Source organism: Phacochoerus africanus, unplaced genomic scaffold, assembly GCF_016906955.1.
Source record: "Phacochoerus africanus isolate WHEZ1 unplaced genomic scaffold, ROS_Pafr_v1 Scaffold_5, whole genome shotgun sequence".
Lineage (NCBI taxonomy): Eukaryota > Metazoa > Chordata > Mammalia > Artiodactyla > Suidae > Phacochoerus > Phacochoerus africanus.
In genome coordinates, this window is record NW_025927421.1 from 246,347 (window position 1) to 265,605 (window position 19,259).

At 47.7% G+C, this 19,259-nt stretch overlaps 1 protein-coding gene across 2 annotated transcripts; it reads left to right on the plus strand.

Annotated features, from left to right (window-relative positions):
* The first annotated feature begins 1,084 nt into the window (after positions 1-1,084).
* Positions 1,085-16,039, plus strand: IL1RN (interleukin 1 receptor antagonist). 2 transcript variants are annotated; one of them, XM_047766154.1, is made up of 6 exons: positions 1,085-1,332; positions 4,618-4,791; positions 10,328-10,379; positions 12,409-12,497; positions 13,523-13,635; positions 14,742-16,039. In XM_047766154.1, exons 2-6 carry the CDS (start codon positions 4,713-4,715, stop codon positions 14,955-14,957), a joined length of 549 nt encoding a protein of 182 aa, XP_047622110.1. In that variant the 5' UTR covers positions 1,085-1,332; positions 4,618-4,712; the 3' UTR covers positions 14,958-16,039. The 2 variants fall into 2 exon arrangements, with proteins under 2 accessions (XP_047622110.1, XP_047622111.1); XM_047766155.1 differs by lacking the exon at positions 4,618-4,791 and having other exon boundaries at positions 1,108-1,332.
* The last annotated feature ends 3,220 nt before the right edge of the window (positions 16,040-19,259 follow it).

Sequence of the window (19,259 nt, forward strand, 5' to 3'; positions counted from 1 at the left end):
TCTGCTCCCAGATGGCAGGGTCCCAGGGCTTGAAGCTAGTGAGCAGGTCAGTTCTGAATGGCAAAGAGGAAGAGAGTGTCTAGGAGTTCCTGATGTGGCTCAACAGGATCAGAACCCGACTAATCGCCATGAGGATGCAGGTTTGATCCCTGGCCTCGTTCAGTGGATTAAGGATCCCATGTTGCTGTGGCTGTGGCATATGCTGGCAGCTATAGCTCAAATTCAACCCCTAGCCCGGGGACTTCCATATGCTGCAGGTGTGGCCCTAAGAAGATGAAAATAAAATAAAATAAAATAAAAGTTAAATTAAATTAAAAATAAAATAAAATAATTTTTTAAAGGAGGAGGTCTAGAACATAGAATCTTCCAGAGAAGATGGGAATAGGGTAACCGGTCTCGAGCATAGCATCACATCAGCAGCTGGGCATGCGGCTGCAGGGTAACTGAGGAGAGGACGGGTACCCTGCTGCCCCCAAGCCATGCCCCAACCATACTGGCCTCAGTCCAACCATGATCATTCCTCCCAAGGGCCTTTACGCTTGCTTGTCCTCCCCCAGAACACTTTTCCCCTTCCTTAATCATTCAAGTGTCAGCTCAAATGTCACCTCAGGGAGGGTTCCTCTGACCACTTTTCCTAAAATCCACCCATTCTAGGTACCCCCCTTTTTTGGGTCCTGCCTGCAGCATGTGCAAGTTCTCCATCCAGGGATCAAACCCGCGCTGCCAGGGATCTGCCTGAGCCACAGCAGTGACAACACCAGATCCTTAACCTGCTGTGTCACCAGGGAATTCTGAAAACCTCATGTTTTTTATTTCCCTCTGGCATTTATGGCCATAGGAAGTTAGTTTGTTTACTTGTTTCTTGTCTGCCCTTCCTCCATTAGCACATCAGGGACATTTTGTGCCTGGAAAAGTACCTGGCGCCCAGGGTTAAGTCCACCCACCTCGTATGGGTGAATGACTGCACGTAGATAGTTGGCGTTGGATGGGCACAAATGTCCAGCCCCACTCATCTGGCTCCTCACATGTGACTTCCAGTTTTATGCAGATCAGAACCAGTTTGGCTTCTGTTAGCCTGAGTCACCTTTCCAGAAGCTGGGCTTGTCCACCTCCTTGGGGTGGCCAGCCCTGCATGGGTATGTGGGAGGGCAGGCTGGGGCTCCTCCTCTCCCCTCCACAGGTCATCAGGAAGGAGGGGGCAGCTCTCCCGGGAAGAGTAGCACAGAAGTGGCCTGGCTATTCTTCCTTCCTGTGCCACCACTCAGTCTAGAGCCAGAAGCTGGAAGAGCTAGGAAGAACCTGTATTCTACCAGGCCCTCCTCATAGCTTTAGGTAAGCTCCTTCCACTCCTATTATTCCACCTGAAAAATGGTAATGAAAAGTATTTACTAAATACTTTCAGACTCTTGAAGAGCAGCCTTCAAGGGAAGTGTCAAGGGCATGGAGTACTGGGCCTGTCTGGTGCAGGCCAGTGTGCAGGCAACGGCATCCATGGGGAGAACATGCAGATGTTTGGAGGCAGGGGCTGCAAGCTGGTGCGTGCTGGGGAAGCAGGTGAACAGAGGAAGCATGCCTGCAGTGAGAAAAATCATGGCGACCTCGGAGTCCATCGGTCATTTCCTACTGTTGATAGAGACTTGGAAGTTGGTGAGATGTTTCTGTAAAAAGTGAGAAAGAACAGCTTGAGCTCCATGAGAAATACTATAAGAATCTGGCACTCAGCCATAGATCTGAGGGGTAATAGGGAAGGGTAGAGACTGTGGAGAATTAGGGCCTGTCACGTGTCATTTCCAGCAGATGATTGCCCCATGGGCATGCAAGCCCCAGTGGCCAGAACCTCTCATGTTTCTAAAAGAATCAGATATTATGATTTTGTGATGTGTAGTGTTCTAGTTAAGTGAAACAATAACGTGAGCACACCAAATATTCAATCTAGGAGCCACTGGTTTGCAGCCTCTGGTTAAGACATGGGGGGAGTTGCTGCTGTGGCTCAGCGGGTTAAGAATCTGTCTGCAGTGACTCGGGTTGCTGTGGAGGAGGGAGCTCGATCCTCACCTCATGTAATGGGTTAAGGATCTGCTGGTGCTGCAGCTGCAGCTCAGATTTGGTCTCTGGCTGGGGAACTTCCATATGCTGTGGGTGCAGACATTAAAAAAAAAAAAAGATATGTGTGGAACAGAGAAAAGATCTTAAGATTAGTGGTCTGAAGATCCAATTTCTAATTTTAAGTTGGCCTCTAATGGGTAAACTATTTCTCCTTTCTGAGTCTCACATTCCTCAGTGTCAAGAGGAAGCTGGCAAACTTGAGGTTTCAGTAGCACAGTAATAACTAGTACTCCCACAGTGCAACTACAAGCTGGGCGTTCTGCTGAAATACTGACTTGGTTTGTCTTATTTAATTCTCACAATAATCATATGAGGAAGGACTGTTATGGTTCACCTTTTTCAGAAGAGGAAACAAGCATAGCGAGGTGAAGTAATTTGTCCAAGGCCAGACAGCCAGTACAGGGGGAGGAGCTGGCCTTGATAGCAATCTCTCTCCAAACCACTGGATAGGCTCTAGGAGCACAGAGACCAAATGAGATCATGGAGGGAGAAATGCTTTGTAAACCACAGCAGTGATTCCAGGAGCAGCAAGCCTTCTCCCTTCCCCTAGTGGGTGTAACAGTCTCCAGTGGGGTGTGTTAAACTGTTAGCCCGTGGTCTTATGTCTCTTTCAAATGTGTAAAGGAAGAAGAAGACAGGAACAAGACAGGGATATAATGTGAAGGCTTCACTATACTTATAAAAGTCTCATCCAAAATATTAAACTGACACATAGTAGGTGCTAAATAAAGTGTGTGACTTGAATTGGATTGAGATGAGGAGACAAGTGCATGTAAGTACAGTGAAGACACCATGTTTCCTTGGCAGAGGAACCACGTTGTCCATCTAAGACCAGGAGTATAGGTGGTACCACTGATACCAACCAGAGAACAGGGCTCTGAGAAGATAAAACCTAGAAAGATTCATGGTTTGACAGAAGAGCTGGGAAAGTAAGGACAGAGGCAAGGATGAAGATGGGGCCATCCTGTGTGTAGTCTGTGTTACCTTGGACAATGCATTTATCTCACTGGACCTGCTTCCTCTCTACACTGCTGACCTGAAGGGAAGGAGGAGGAAGAGGAGGAGGACGGGGAGACAATGATAATGAAAAAGTAGATCCTTTCTATTGACCTAAGTTTGATAGTAATTTTGAGCTACTAGAGTATCTTGATTACATAGTTGGAGGAAATTAAATATGAATGGCTTAAATAAATGTTAACTTGATCAGAATGAGAGAGATTGACCAATATTGTACCTGCTATAGTCTCTTCTCTTGAGTGGAAGACTTACTACATTTTTCTGGTATGCTTTTCCTTTTCTTTTCTTTTCTCTTTCTTTCTTTCTTTTTTTTTTTTTTTTGGCTTTTTAGGGCCACACCTATGGCATATGGCCATTCCCAGGATAGGGGTCAAATCGAATTGGAGATACAGCTGCCAGCCATGGCAACATGGGATTCAGGCCACATCTGCAACCTACACCACAGCTAATGGCAATGCTGGATCTTTAACCCACTGACCAAGGCCAGGGATCCAACCCCACATCCTCATGGTTACTAGTTGGATTCATTATCGCTAAGCCAAGATGGAAACTCCTGGTGTGTTTTTTCTGTCTATCCATCTAATACAATGGACAACACCTCTGCGACTAGGCTAATCTGGCAAGATACGACGATTGAATTATGCTTGCAATTTGCAGCACTAGCCACCAGATGGTGCCGGCACCTTTTAAGGGTTCACATGATAGGGCTGATTCCCGGGATTGAGGGGTTTCCCAGGATGCAGGGCTTTTAGTTCTAAAACCAGGAGGATCTTGGAAAAACCAGGCAACTGGCCACCCTGGTCCATAACCAGGTAAAGCAGTTTCTCTTTAACCTATGTAAGGTTTTAGAATCATTCTTTCCTCACTAGTAGAAAACCTCCTAACATTTCCAAACAACTGTGGAATCCAACCTTGCTCTATAAGATGTAAGTTCAAAACAAAAGGAACAGTATAAGAACAATTATAATTCCTGTTTCTGTTAACTGAGCAATAAAGCAGAAAGGAAAAAATGTCAGCTGCCTCTCTGGCAGGACTGCGATGTGGGAAGGAATACAAGAACTGGGTTCAAATCCTGACTTAGCCAGGATCTAGGGAAAGTGATTTAATCCTTCTGAACCTTGATTATAAGTATATCCCCATCTCAAGAGAAGTGGGTGTGAATATACTTGCTTTGCACAGGTATTATGAGGAATAAATAATATCTGTATGGAAAAGTAGGACACGGGTGTTCTCTGGTGGCTCAGTAGGTTAGGATCCAGCATTGTCACTGTGGCTCGGGTTCAGTCCCTGGCCTGGAAACTGCCACGTGTCGTGGGCACAGCCAACCCACCCCCAGAAAAATCCAAACAAGCAAATGTTCTTCTGATTCCAAATGCCATGCCTTGTTCGTTAAAAAAAAAAAAAAAGTAGAACACAGAGACCAAAACACTGCAGGCAAGAACTTTTGTTGCCTCCCCCAAGTTCTTATTCCTCCCCATCTCCTCCTGCCTGCAGAGAAACTGCCACAAAGCTAATCATCAAAGCCCAGAAGGCAAGAGCAAACATGCACCTCAGAAAACACAAGATCACTAGATAAATAATGACTTTCCATGCAGTTCCATATCCAACATAGCAACCGCTGGGACAAAGACCATCTTGGAAAACACCAAACCTCAGAAAGGATTCATAGTAAGTTTATCATTTAAACTTGGGAGGATAGCAAGCTTCTGAGAAGCAGTCACTCATGGTTGACTTTATACACAATCTCCTGAACTTCATCAGCCAGGTCAATGGGCAGAGATGCTGAGAACTCCTGTCTCTGAACCTGACCTTCTCTTTTAGGGAGCTTCTGATAAACTGCAGGATTTAGTTAAAACTGACTTGGCTATCTGGCAGGGCTGGGTAGGTGAAAAAAAGAGAAAACAGCAGATTATACTATGGGAGCTTGTATTTTTGTTTTTTCCCCCTCTTTGTATTAATATATTAACTCATCCCTTGGAGAGAGTAACTGGAGTCTTTGTGCCATTATCTTAGTAAAAAATTGACAAAGTTTAGACAATGGCATTGCCTGTCTTGTGTTGTATGCACTGTGATACTCAAGCATTCAAGAATTGGCTGAAGATTCTAAATACGAGATTAAGCTATTACAACACAGGGTGCACACCTGTCCAACCAAAGCCAGAAGCTTTAATGTTTACCAAAGGTACTTCAGTGACAAGAAATGCATTTCCAGGAGGCACAGCTGAAAATATTTGTGCCAAGATTCATCAAGTTTCCTGATAAGCTGGATTTAGCTGTTGAGATTGTTTTTTGGCAAGGGGACAGCAACCTGTGGGGTGAGCCGCTTGGGCTGAGGAGGAGGGAGACTGGAGTTATGAAATGCGGGAATGATTTCTTTCTTCCAAAAGACTAGAGAGCAGTCACGTTTCCCTGTCCCTGAAGGATGTTGGAGGCAGCAAGAGTCCATCTTTTTCCAACTTCACATTCCATAACATGGGTATCATGAAAGGTGTATTTACACCTGAGAGCAGAGGCTCTACATGGGAAATCTTTTTGGAGATTCAGCAGTCGACACCCACTGCCGAGATCAGGGTCATGCCTGATGTGACCTTTCGGGTTCGGTCACCCCAAAGCTCAGTCCAAGTCTGATCCCCCTGTCCCCTGTCCCCAGGATGATCATAATAAAACAAATCTGACCATGTCGCCGTCTGATTCAATTTTCTTTTAGATAAATTCCCTGCTCCTTGGAGTGGAATTAAATTTCCTTCCTTTTCTGGCTCCTGCTCACATTTTCCATCACTCCTTTGGGCAGGCTCATGGTTCTCAGGGGTCGGAGGAGGATACAGTTTGCACTTTATCTGCCACTGAGAAGGAAGGGTCCCCGTAAACACTCCAGGTTTGGGCTGGGACCTTGGAGCATTAGGATTGAACAGAAAAGGAGAAGCCCTCACCATTCCCAAAGCCCAGTTCTGAAGCATTCCAAGCCCTGTTTGGGCGAAGTCGCCTGGGGCTCCAGTGCCCCTGGCCTCAGTGCCCAGCAGGAACAGAAGCGAACTGTCTCTGGATACCTACAATGTCATCCAGAGCCTTAGATGCCCCCCACATTGTTGGCTATATAGTGTCCAGCAGTCAATACAAAGTTATTGGGCAGAATTCCCATTGTGGTTCAGCAGGCTAAGAATCCGACTAATATCCATGAGGATGTGGGTTCGAACCCTGCCCTTGCTCAGTGGGTTAAGGATCCAGTGCCGCTGCAAGCTGCAGAGTAAATAAGCAACGAGGCTCGGGTCTGGCATTGTTGTGCCCGTGGCATAGGTCAGCAGTTGCAGCTCTGATTAGACCCTTAGCCTGGAAACTTCCATATGCCATAGACGTGGCCCCCCCAAAGAAACAAACAAACAAAAAACAAAGTAATCTAGCATATGCCAGACAGTCTGTGCACCAGAGGAAAAAAAGGCACTAGAAAGAGACCCAGGGGATTCAAATAATGGCGTCAACAGGAACAGCCTTTGAAAGAAAGAACCATGAATGAAGAATAGGATCAGGGATTCACAAGACAAGACTGAAACTTTTGGCAGAGAACTAGAAACCATACCCAAAAAAAGGGAAGTAATGGAAATCCTAGGAACCGAAAGATGCCATTAACTGAAGTTAAGAAAGAGCTTCCCTCTATTGAATGCTTCCTATATGGCCAGACTGCACTGAACACTGTAGAGGCGTCAACGATGAAGGCTCACTGTGGGGTCCCCACAGAGCCTGTCCCGCGTTACTCCTAGGACACGAATTCAGCCTGGCTGTCCAGTTTCCCTTTAAGTGGGTCTTAGTCGTTTCTCACGTCACCGATGTCTAGCAGGGCAGGGCTCAGCACGTGGAAGGCAGCAGGTACAGCTGTGAGGTCTGGGGCTGGGGGAAAAGCACAGTGTGCTGACTGGAGAGGCAGAGCCCTCCTGGTGGTGTGGTCAGGAACCTTCATTCAGGAAGTGGAGTGAAGGGCCAAGCATACGTTTAGTCAGAGGCACCCCGTGGGTGGGCAGGAGTCACAGGGACACAGACAACTTCGATGAGACAGAACCAGGGGTGGGATTGTGGCCAGACACATGAGGAAAGGGCCTCCCCACTCACTCACATCCTCCCCGGCACCCCAGGAGTGAAAGCCTCTCCTTTTGAAGTCAAGCAGGCTTGCAGGGCAGGTTGGCTGGGGGACTAGGCCTTGTGACTGACCCCACCCAATTTACCTGGAGTGATGGAGCAGATTTGATGGCTCCCAATTATTTGGGCAGTTCTTAGAGTGAAGGTCTGGGATCAGTACCACGTGTGCAGTGTCACCATCCTCGTAGCAATCCATCAGCCCATCAAATGGCTGATGAAACTGAGACCCAGAGAGTTCTGGCACATTGCCTGGGTGGCCCAGCTCTTAGTGAGGTTGGAGGATGCAGCCAGGTAGGCTTGGTCCCAGAGACTGTCCGCAGGGACTCCTGCGCCTACGCCCAGAAAGGCCTGCTGGGACACTTTTGGGGACACAAAGAGAAAGGGCACAGGTGTAGGATATGGGGGTGGGTGGGGAGATGGGGATCCAGGGCTTCTGCTCTCAAGGAGAAAACTGTCTCTTTGAATTTGTGTTGGGAACAGAGAGGACCATCTACCCAGGCCCCACAGCCAGGATGGTGCCCTCTGTCTCACCTGAGCAAGTCAGTGCCCTTTAATCTTTACCAACAATATATTTTTTTAAGGACCACATCCATGGCATATGGAGGTTCCTAGGCTAGGGGTCAAACTGGAGCTGCAGCTGCCAGCCTACACCACAGCCACAGCAACTTGGGATCCGAGCCATGTCTGTGATCTACACCACAGCTCATGGCAATGCTGGATCCTTAACCCTCTGAAAGAGGCCAGGGATCAAACCTGCATCCTTACAGATAGATACTAGTCGGGTTGGTTACAGCTGAGCCACAACGGGAACTTCAAGCACAATTTTTAAGGATGCTGAATTAACAAAGGAGAAGGACTTCAGAATTAGCCTAAGAAAGACAAGGAGGTGAGAACTTATCCCAGTGAGGAGCTAGTTGCCTTCCCTTACAGCAGGTATAATAACCAAGTTAGGGACCTGGTGACTCATAAGTGTACCAGAAACTGTAAACCCCAATTCAGCAAAATACTGGAAGTGGCCAATAACCCAGCAGGTTCATATGCATCATCTCCTTCAGCCAGACTCCACACAAACAAACAAAACCAAACAACCCCCCCATCCCCCCTCCTAAAAGTAGACCTTATTTCTTGCACACATTTCAAAGGTGACTAGGATCCCTCAAGGTCTCATGGTTGGTGAAAAAAGAGCAAGGAATGTGCCTGCGTGCTGTTTTGACTCACTTAGGGAGGTGATAAAATTTTTGCAGAAAGGCTCCAGCTGCTCTGAAAGAGGAGCTTTTTGCGGGAGAGGGAGGAGTGGACCGGACGGGAGGTTAGGGTAGGAAATGTTTTAAAATTTGGCTGTGATGATGGTTGAACAACCATCACCGTTCATTGAATATAATAAAATACATTGAATTGTTAAAAAAGACATGAGACATTCATTTACAAACTTCATCTTTAAAAGAAATGTTTTTATAGAGGTATAACTGACATATGAGTTTATGTGAGTTTCAGATGTACAGCATAATGATTTGCCCAGCAGCATATGTAACTATACCTTTTTCTAATTTTTTTTTTTTAGCTTGTAGTGAGATCTACTCTCTCAGCAACTTTCCAATACACCGTGTAGTCTTCTGCTTTGAAAGTTTTCAATCCTCGTTTGGACACAGCCTCTGATTGGCAGGCTGGCAATAAAGTCAGACCCCTAAAGGTCTGCTCCTAGAAGAGGATGGGACTCAGGGGACCTGAATTTCTGGCTGTACCTTTGACATGGATGAGCTGTGTGACCTGGGGCAGATGCCCTCCCCTCTCTGGGCCTTTCTGGGTCTTCTTCAGAAGACTTGACTGATGGAGGTTGGATGATGCTGAGGGCTCAGCCAGGTCTCAAACACTACAGTCTACGCTTCTGCACTCATGTTACATCCTCCTACCAGAGATTGTGTAGGATCCACTTCAAGTCTTTTCTGTCCATAAATAGGAATAGACTTACCTTTTGTAGGGAGCAGAGAAGTTACTGTTTCTCAGTGCCCACTAGGAGCCAGAAATCTTAGCTTCCAACCCGTCTTCCTCCCTCCCTCCCTCACTTCCTTCCATCTTTCTTTCCTTCCTTCCTTTCTTCCTTCTCTCCCTGTACCTATGAGGATAGCATAATCAACCTCATTCTGAGCATAAGGAGGGAGAAGCAGAGGCCAAAGTAAGAGACTTGCTTCAGGTCACACAGCACCTAGTAGAGCTAGATTTTGGATTTATTTCTGTCCCAGGGCTGAGTTCACCCCATTTCCCCAAGACTGTATCTTCCAAGATGTCAAGAACAAGATGAGCATTGGTTTTGAAGCCCCCTCAGGAAGTTTACTCCAGAGCAGGAGTCAGAAACCTCCAGGCCCCATCTGGCCACCACCTGTTTTTGTAAATAAAGTTGTATTGGAACACAATTCACTCGTTGGGTTACAGATTGTCCACGGCTGCTTAGAAGCTATAATAGCCAGGTTGCGTCATGGTGACGAATGGCCCCACAAATCCTAAAATGTTTACTATCTGGTCCTTGACAGAGCATTTTCCAGCCCCAGGTCCAGAGTCCGGTGAGGCTGGCCCTTCTTCAGTGAACACAAAGTGGCCTGAGCCTGTCACATGAGCTGGGTGCTCCGCCACTTGGCTTATTAAGAAAGAGAGGCATTTCTATTCAAATCTGCTTTTTAAATGTCTCAGAATACCTGGGGGGCAGATAAGGGGGTTTGGTTTGGTTTTCATTGAGCTCTTCTTCCCAGGAACTTGGTGAAGGGGAAACAGAAATCTCAATTTTGGGGAAATTGCATAGAGGAAAAGGGGAGGGAAGGGGTTACAACATCCTATTGCGACACTCGGCAGGGTTGAAAGTGACAACAGCAAGGTTTCTCTTTTTTGGAAATGTGAGGGCGTTTCCGCTTCTCACAGGGGGACAGGGTGCAACAGCCTGGACTGGTGAGTGACTATTTTCTTTATAAGCCGCTCCTCCGGGTCCGAAATGGCAGTGTCCCGTTGTTGCATGGTCACAAGATGGAAGTTAGCAGGTATCTGCGCAGTTACCTAATCTCTTTCCTCCTTTTCCTGTTCCACTCAGAGACTGCCTGCCACCCCTTGGGAAAGAGACCTTGCAGGATGCAAGCCTTCAGGTAAGGCTGCCCCCCAAGGAGTTGGGGCTGGACAGATGGGACGTGGAGACGGGCCACAGTTGTCTGGGGCTGCCAGGTTCTGTGGGGCCTGAAAACTGGGTCTGGGCTAGAAAAGTATTTGAAATTTGAGTTAAGGGGCTGCTTCATCCCTGGTCCTCAGGGCTGGTATTTCAAAATAGCCCAGATGTGCAAAGCTTGGCTGAAGCCCCGGTTTACTTTCCCAGAGAGTCTGGCCACCTAGTGAGTGACAGACACGTGGTCAGGAGCCATCCTGGGGTTTGAGCCTGGCAGAGCATGCCCGGCAAAGAAGCAGAGAGTGGTGCCGTGAGAAGGGCACTGCCCAGAGTTCTAGACTGATTGTGAACAACTGCTTGTCGGTGTTGACACATTGGAGGATCCAGCTCCCCAGGAGCCTCAGTTTCCCCATCTGTGACATGGGGTTAGTGCTGATGTGCCTGCCTTACAGGGTGGTAGTGAAGGTCAAAGGATAACAGTGTGACCGTAGTTTGTGAGCAGTAAAGCGCCTGAAAACCACTACCGTCTCTTTAAAAGTTGGGTCCAGGACTGTGTGAGATGTCATCATCCTCGCTGTAAAAATAGGAGGCTGTGATGCTGATAAAAACAGAGTGCTGTCTCAATGGGGCCTCTGGGCGGACATATCCCAGGATTTGTGTTGCAGAAAACTCCCTACCCTTCCCAGACGTGGGAACTATGCCGCACGGAGGTTGCCTCTGCCTCTTTCTAAGATGCTCCTAGAAGCTTCTAGCTTTTTAGGGATGTTTAATTCCCTTGGACGGGATTAAACACATCCAGGAACAAAGAAGAGTCACGGAAGGTCAAATGCTTACTTGAGCAAAGAACATTACATTTGCCTGACCTCCTTTCACAAAGCTCACAGGCACCTCAAAGCCACCTGCTGAGGTGGGTGTTGTTAGACCCCTTTCAGAGGTCAGGAGAAAAGGCCCAAGGTCATGTTGATGGGCATCAGGGCACAGAGGGTCCACATCCTGGCTGAGGCTCAGTTTATCACCTATCACAGCTGCCAGCCCTGCTCTCACCTGAAATGGGCTCTTCCCCAAGAAGAAAAGACTGAGAGCCAGAAACAAGCCATGGGGTGAGCTGGAGGGGGAGCTGGCTTATGCCTGGGGACAGTGACCCCTGCCAGACCCAGAGGAAGACACTGGCTGATGGCGGACAGGCTCTGTGGACAGACCTTCACGGTCTAAGGATTGCAGCAAGTTAGCTCCAAGAGGCTCTGACCCTTGAAACTTCTAACTCTGTATTGTGGAGTCCTCAAATCTCAAATGACTCTTTAAATTTAAATTTAGAAAAACAAAAGAGGGAGTTCCCATCATGGCTCAGTGGTTAACTAATCTGACTAGGAACCATGAGGTTGCGGGTTCAATCCCTGGCCTTGCTCAGTGGGTTAAGGATCCTGCGTTGCCGTGAGCTGTGGTACAGGTTGCAGACGTGGGTCGGATCCCGTGTTGCTGTGGCTCTGGGGTAGGCCAGCGGCTACAGCTCTGATTAGACCCCTAGCCTGGGAACCTCCATGTGCTGTGGGAGCGGCCCTAGAAAAGGCAAAAAGACCAAAAAAAAAAAAAAACAGAAGAATATTGAAGACTCGATCCTCAGTTGTACCGCGTTTTAAGAACTCTACAGCCACCTGTGGCTGGTGGCCTCCATATTGGACAGGGCAGACACAGAACATCTCTGCACCCAGGAAGTTCTGTGGATGGTGCTTCTCTAGAATCTGCTTTATTAAAGTAGAAGAGGTCTGCCCTGGGAATCTGAGAATGAGGAGCAAGGCGAGGAGAAACATGCAAGGCGGGATCATGGCTCACCAGCTGTAGGAGTTGAGCCAGCGTCAACCTCGGACTCCATATCCATGCTTGGGTGTATTCCATTCCACACTCTAGCAGAAAGTTGGACGCAGATTTGGGGAACTCTGGGGAACACCGGAAAGGGATGAATGTGGGGCTGGGCATACAGTGGCTATCCACTACAGCTGGCTCCTTCTGCCTTTCAGAATCTGGGATGTCAACCAGAAGACTTTCTACCTGAGGAATAACCAATTAGTTGCTGGATACTTGCAAGGACCAAATACTAAACTGGAAGGTGAGTGGCTACCAGGAAGGCTGATGCCACGTGGGCACTGGGCCACTTTGCAGCACTGTGCACTGACCCTGGGGAATTTAGGTGCCATGCCCTAATCCCTGTTGGTTCTTTGTGGCTGAGTTTGAGGCTGGAGAGGCCTGGCCACTGAAGGACACTTCTTGTATCCTTGGGCACCACCACCTACAGGCACCATGGTCTCATGGCCATAGCTGAGAGGGGCAGGACCCAGAGGGCAAAATCAGCCTTTTCTTTCCTCCCTCACCCAAGAAGCCCCTGTGTTCCTGTGTGTTCAAACTCTAATTCCCACTCAAAAGTAACACACCATAAATTATGTCCCTTAACACCGCATTTAGTCAAGCTCTGGATCCATGCCCAGCTGGATGAACTTGGACAAGGTTCATCCACTCCATTCTTTAGTTTTCCCCTAAGGAAAAGAAGGGAAATTGGATGTGGGGTTCTTTCAGCCCTAGCCTTCCAGGATGTTTTCAATGGCCCCATTGCCTGGCTTGGTTTTGTAGAATGGCTTTATCCCCATCCCCCTGGACTCTGCCCACCTCCCTCAAAGGGTGTTAGACCCCACCTGTCCTTCTGATAACTCTCCTAAGGAGGATTCTACAGCACAGCGAGGCTGAGGTTTTCACTCTCCCATGAGGGCACGGAGAACACTGCGGGGAAGAGATGGGTTCAAAGTCACCCCAGTTTCTGTGGACCAAGCCCTGCGGCCCCACTCATGATAATTTGTGCTGTTTTCCCAATGCATGAGCAGCACACCTGTTGACAGGAAAGGAAGAAATTACCTGGAGCAGCATCTAGGTTCATTGGTCCTTGAGGAGTAGCTATATGGAGTGCTTGGTTGGACCTTCTGTTTAGATGCAGACCAGGAAGACGGGGCCTTGCTATCCCTCGGACTTTGGGGTTTTAGGGGGATAGGAAAAAAACTTCATGGAGAGTCCAGGTTGCTCTCTCTTCACCATCTCTGCCTCCTCTTCTCAACAATCTGAAGTTGCCCCCTTGTCCTTCCCCAGAGAAGATAGATGTGGTGCCTGTTGAGCCTCATTTTGTGTTCCTGGGGATCCATGGAGGGAAGCTGTGCCTGTCCTGTGTCAAGTCTGGTGATGAGATCAAGCTCCAGCTGGAGGTAAGGACCTGCTTCAGGTAACAACCATTCCAAACCGTGTGGCTAAAACGACCACAATGTGCTCACGATTCTGTAGGTTGACCAGAATCAGATGGGAAGTTCTGTGTTACATGGTGTAGATGGGGTGCCTCCTGCAGCCACATTCAGCAGAGGACTTGGCTGTTGCTGGGTCTCATCCTCCAGGTTCTCTTCCCTTGGAAGTTCAAGTGTCAGCTTGAACTTCCTTACAACACGGCTGCTGGCTTCCAAGAGTGACCACTCCAAAAAGACAAACCTCAACGGGCAAGTGCTTATTAAACTTCTGCCTGCATCACACTGCTGATGTCTCATTGGCCAAAGCCAGTCACGTGACTAAGTCTAGACTCAGTGAGAGAGGGGACTACCGGAGTGTGAACATGGTTCCTTTGGGGACCTCAATCTCTCAATGCCACCCCCTTGTTCAAAGGCCCCCAGCCCACTTGGACTTGCCCTCTTCCATTAAAGCCAACCTTCAGGACTTTTCTTCTCCAACACATATCTACTCAAACCCATAGTTCACATCCCATCCCAGGCCATGTCTTCCTTGGACCCGGGCATGGGCTGCCAGCCCTGGGAAAGGACGGCTTTGTATCAGGATATTGTTGGACAAAATCTTAACCCAAATGTGAGTGGCCATGACTGTGGCCTTTTCCCTTACGTCCACTAGTGGATAGGCACATTTTTGGAGAGTCCCTGCCTGCTCTGTGTGGACTAGGAATGACCAGGTTATGGTGTGTAACACGTCACATGGACTCAACACCCTTCCCAGCTTCTCAGACATGCAGACACAACAGGGTCCAGCCTCCACTGGCCTTGCCCTCTGCTGATAGTGCTATGTATTTGCCAAATGTACTGACCCAGGGTTGGAGGGGCCAGACTTCTTCAAATCAAGAAGACCAAATCTATGAGACCAAGGCAGTCTCTTTGTGTCACAGCTGTCCTAAGTGACCCGGGGTTCATGGTGTCCTGCAGAGGCTCTAGGCCACCGTTCCTCCAGCACTGGGCAGCCAGAGGTCCATGTTCTGGGGGCATGGGATGCAAGGGCCCCTCAGCTCCTCCACCCTCACCTGCTCCCCCTTGTCCTGCAGCCAGTTAACATCACAGACCTGAGAAAGAACAGCGAGCAGGACAAGCGCTTCACCTTCATCCGCTCCGACAGTGGCCCCACCACCAGCTTTGAGTCAGCCGCCTGTCCTGGCTGGTTCCTCTGCACTGCACTGGAGGCAGACCAGCCTGTCGGCCTCACCAACACGCCCAAAGCAGCCGTCAAGGTCACCAAGTTCTACTTCCAGCAGGACCAGTGATGCTGCGCAGCCTCCCTGCCCTGTTCCCCAGGTCCTTGACCCAGAACTCTCAGGAGGGGATACAAGGCCCTGGGAAGGACTCTGACTTCAGCCTCCTCCACTCACCCAGCCTCCATGCTGCCTCCACAGAGGTCTATCTAAAGTACAAATGGAACCACAGCCCTGCTCAGAGCCCCCAGTGTCTCCTGTGCCTTCATGGTAAAGCCCAGGCCCCGTGGCCAGCCTGGACCCCCTCTGCTATCCTCTCCCCAGCCCTTCCTCCTCCCTCACTCCACCTTCCAGGCTCCAGATCCCTCAGGCTGACCTGCCCCCAAGGAGCTACCATTCCTCCTCATGCAAACCATGCTGCTTCATTGGCAAGATTTTTAGGGTCTGTGGCAAAATGGAAGATAAGGATTTCCTAATATTTTTTTAATTAATCCAACTTTAAAATAGAGTTCTTTATTTGGAGATGATGTCCTTTCTGGAAGAGGGTGATAGATTAAGATATTCCTGAGTTTAGAAAATGATAGTAACAGGAAGAGGTAGCTTTCCCTTTTTTCTGGCTTATTTTGTGATGCCCTAATCTGCAAAAATGAAAAGTTGGAGGACTTTAGGTTGATCTCCTGTTTTGTTGGTTTTTTTTTTTCTTTCTGAAATGTTGCTGGAAGTCTAGACTTCCTTGCCCGGGCCGTGAGCATCTTCTCCACTCCAGACTTCTTGTAGCTGCCAGTAGTGCTGTCCTCTCCCCCACTCTTCCATCCAGAGACCCCCAGCTCCCAAGGCACAGCACCAATGTGGCTTCTCCTGACCTCCTGGGAGGAAAGAATCATTCCTTGACCATTTTAGCATTTCTAGCACTCTGAGACTTGTCTGGAAAGTGTCATGCCTCTATCTCTCCCCATCTTCCTGCAAGCCCCTAAGAGCAGGGAGTGTGACTTATGACCCCACGCCCACCCCCCATGTCTCAGGTCCCCACAGGGCCATGCACTTGGCATGGCCCTCAGCAGGTGCTCAGTGAACATATGTTGTATATGTCGAGTGGAAAGTTTCCCACTCCCTGTGACTTAAGCTCTATTTTACAATAAAACCTTGAAAACTCATCTATTTTGCTGGCTGTATTTGTGGCCTTGCTGGGCTTGGTGCAAAGACTGCTGGGAAATGGGGAGGTCCACCTGCCTTTTAAGCCCTGGGGTCAGGCCTGACTGCCTCTCCTCTGAGTCCCTCCCTCCTTGGCCCTCACTCTCCTTGGATAGCAGGAGAGAAAAACTCCCTGCCAAAAATGTGTCCACAGTAGCCCCCAACTGGAAACAGCCCAAACACACATCTCAGAAGAATGAAGGGGTAAGACATGTACATTCATACAAGGCCATACTGGGCAACAAAGAAACGGATGAACCACAGCCACTTCAGACACATAGAGATGAATCTTAAAAACATCATGTGGGGCTCAAGAATTCCAAAAAGCAGGCACAGAGCACAAATTCATTTGCATAAAGTTCAAAACAGGAAGATGGAGCTGATATGGGATGGAATATGTAGGGACACCATAAAAGAAGAAAATCAATAGTAACACAGTGATAGTGGGGAACTTTAACACCCCACTTATATCAGTGGACTGATCATCCAGACAGAAAATCAATATGGAAACACAGGTCTTAAACGACACTTTAGACCAGATGGACTTAACTGACATGGATAGAACATTCATTCCATCCAAAAGCAACAGCAAATACACTCTTCTCAAAGTGCACACAGAACATTCTTTAGGATAGATCACATCCTAGACCACAAATCAAGCCTCAGCAAACTTAAGAAAATTGGAATCATATCAAGCATCTTTTCCTACTTAACAATGCTATGAGACTAGATACCACTCTAGAAGAAAAAACTGCAAAAAACACAAACATGTGGAGACTAAACCATAAGCTACTAAACAACCAATGGACTATGGAAGGAATCAAAGAGGAGGCAGAGATAGATGTGCACTCAGCGGGCAGCAAGGATACCCTCTGCCTGAAAGCCAGGTGGCAGCCAACTCCTGGGAGATAGAGGAGCCAGGCAGCATTCTATTTCTTGGCTTGGATGTGGTAGGTGGTTTTCTGCATGCGTGTTACATTCACAATTTTGAAATGTCTAAAAATAAAAATCATGCCTCCCCATGCCCCCACAAGCCCTCTCCACTAGGATGTGAGGGAGGGGGCATCTGGAAAATGGTTACGTTAACAGGTAGAATGTTGAATTTGGCCCCATGAGGTGGGAAGGCAGGATCCTAAGATTGACTATGTATCAAACATACCTGGCTAATAGAGTCAGGCCTGCGAGGGGCGCTGTCCTTCTTCCTGCCCAGGTTTCTGCTGACTTCTGGGCTTGGTCCCCAGGGTCCTAGAGTCAACATCCCCAGCCTGGGCCAAAAACCTGCTGTATGATTTTGGCCACATCACCTCCCTCCTCAAGGCCTGGTCCCCACTTGTCCTAGAAGGGCATTGGTTTAGATTAGGGTTAGATTGGGGTTTTCCCTCAGACAACTCTCTGAGGTCCCTGGAAAGGGAGCCTCAGAAGATCAAGCCTGAGAAGGCAGGTTCCATCCCTAGAACATGGCTCCTACCCAACCCTCTGGTCCAGAAACAACTTCCCTGCATGGCTTTATTTGAAAAGATGTCATTGGTAAAAACAAATCAAACCAAATAGGTTAAAAGGCAACCAACTGGAGAAAACTTTTAAGATCTTATCTATTTTTTTTTCTTTTTTACCTTTTCTAGGGTCGCACCCATGGCATATGAAGGTTGCCAGTCTAGGGGTCTAATTAGAGCTATAGCCGAGGGCCTATGCCACGGCCACAGCAACACGGGATCTTTAACCCACGGAGCGAGGCCAGGAATCAAACACACAACCTCATGGTTCCTAGTTGGATTCGTTAACCACCGAACCACAATGGGAACTCCTTAAGATCTTGTCTAGATTCCAGATCCTATGATGATGATGAGGTCACCTGACATCTCAGCTTCCTCTTCCTCGTGTGTGACACGGCAGGAGCCGCTGCTCCATGAGGACATGGATAAAGAGGACATGCAGTAAAGAGGATCCAAGTGAAATGCCATGTGTGATATAAGTGTGTGTGGGATTTTGATATATGTTCAATCCTGGGAAAAGGAGGAAGTTCAAGGCAGAAAACTCTTCAAGGCTTCATGGAGACAAGAGCAGATAACATTTGTGAGGCTCCATAATCATCCTTCCCTCCAGTTCCTGGACATGAAGCCCAAGGCTCAGACACTTCATGAGACTTGATCAAGCAGCCAGTCATAGCCTAGTAAGAGGTGAGGCAGCACGGGAGCCCTGGAACTCTGGAGACCCTTCCTAGGTCTTGTGTTTGCAACTGTGCTCATGAGTGAGTTAAAGTCTTAGAGCCTCGGTTTTCTCACCTCTGATGGCAGAAAACAATGAATGAAAAGGGCTGAGTCATCTCATTTAATCCTTGCAATAACTTTTTGTGGTTGGCAGGAATGTTATGACTACTATCATAAGTCCTACAGGAGTCCGTGATGGAAGGAATCTTTTATTTTATTTTGTTTTATTTTATTTTATTTTACTTTAATGTGAAACATCCCAACTTAATTTTTTAAAATTATAGTTGCTTTACAATGTTGTACCAATTTCTGCTGTCCAGCAAAGTGACCCAGTCATACTATACATTCTTTTTCTCACATTATCTTCCATCATGTTCTATCCCAAGAGACTGGATATAATTCCCTGTGCTATACAGCAAGAACTCATTGCTTATCTACTAACCCCAAACTCCATCCCACTTCCTCCCCCCAACCCCTCGGCAACCACAAGTTTGTTCTCTATGTTAGTGAGTCTGCTTCTGTTTTGTTATTTTATTTTTTAAAAACATCTCCCAATTGCATTTGTCAATTTTATCTCAATAAAACTGAAACTAAAAATAATTTAAAAAAGATTAAGCTGTGCAAGGATGCATATTTATAGGTAATACCTGTGTAGAAGGGCTTTGGATGTCAAACCATCTACAGTGGCACTCCCTGGTTATACTTGCATATTTTTTACAATGAGCATGTATAATGTTGAAACTTCAAAAATTAACTCTGATCCATACCTAAATCTTTATTTTTATTTTTATTTATCCAAGCCGATAACATTTTTTGAAGGAATGTCTTTTAAAGTCTCGTTGCTCAAAGTGTGGTCCAGGGCACAGCAGTGGCACCCTCCTTTGAGAGTTAAAATGCAGAATGCCAGGCCCACACCAGACTTACTGTCTGAGGCTTTTGTCAACCAGGTCTCCAGGTGATGGGCTGCACATTAAAG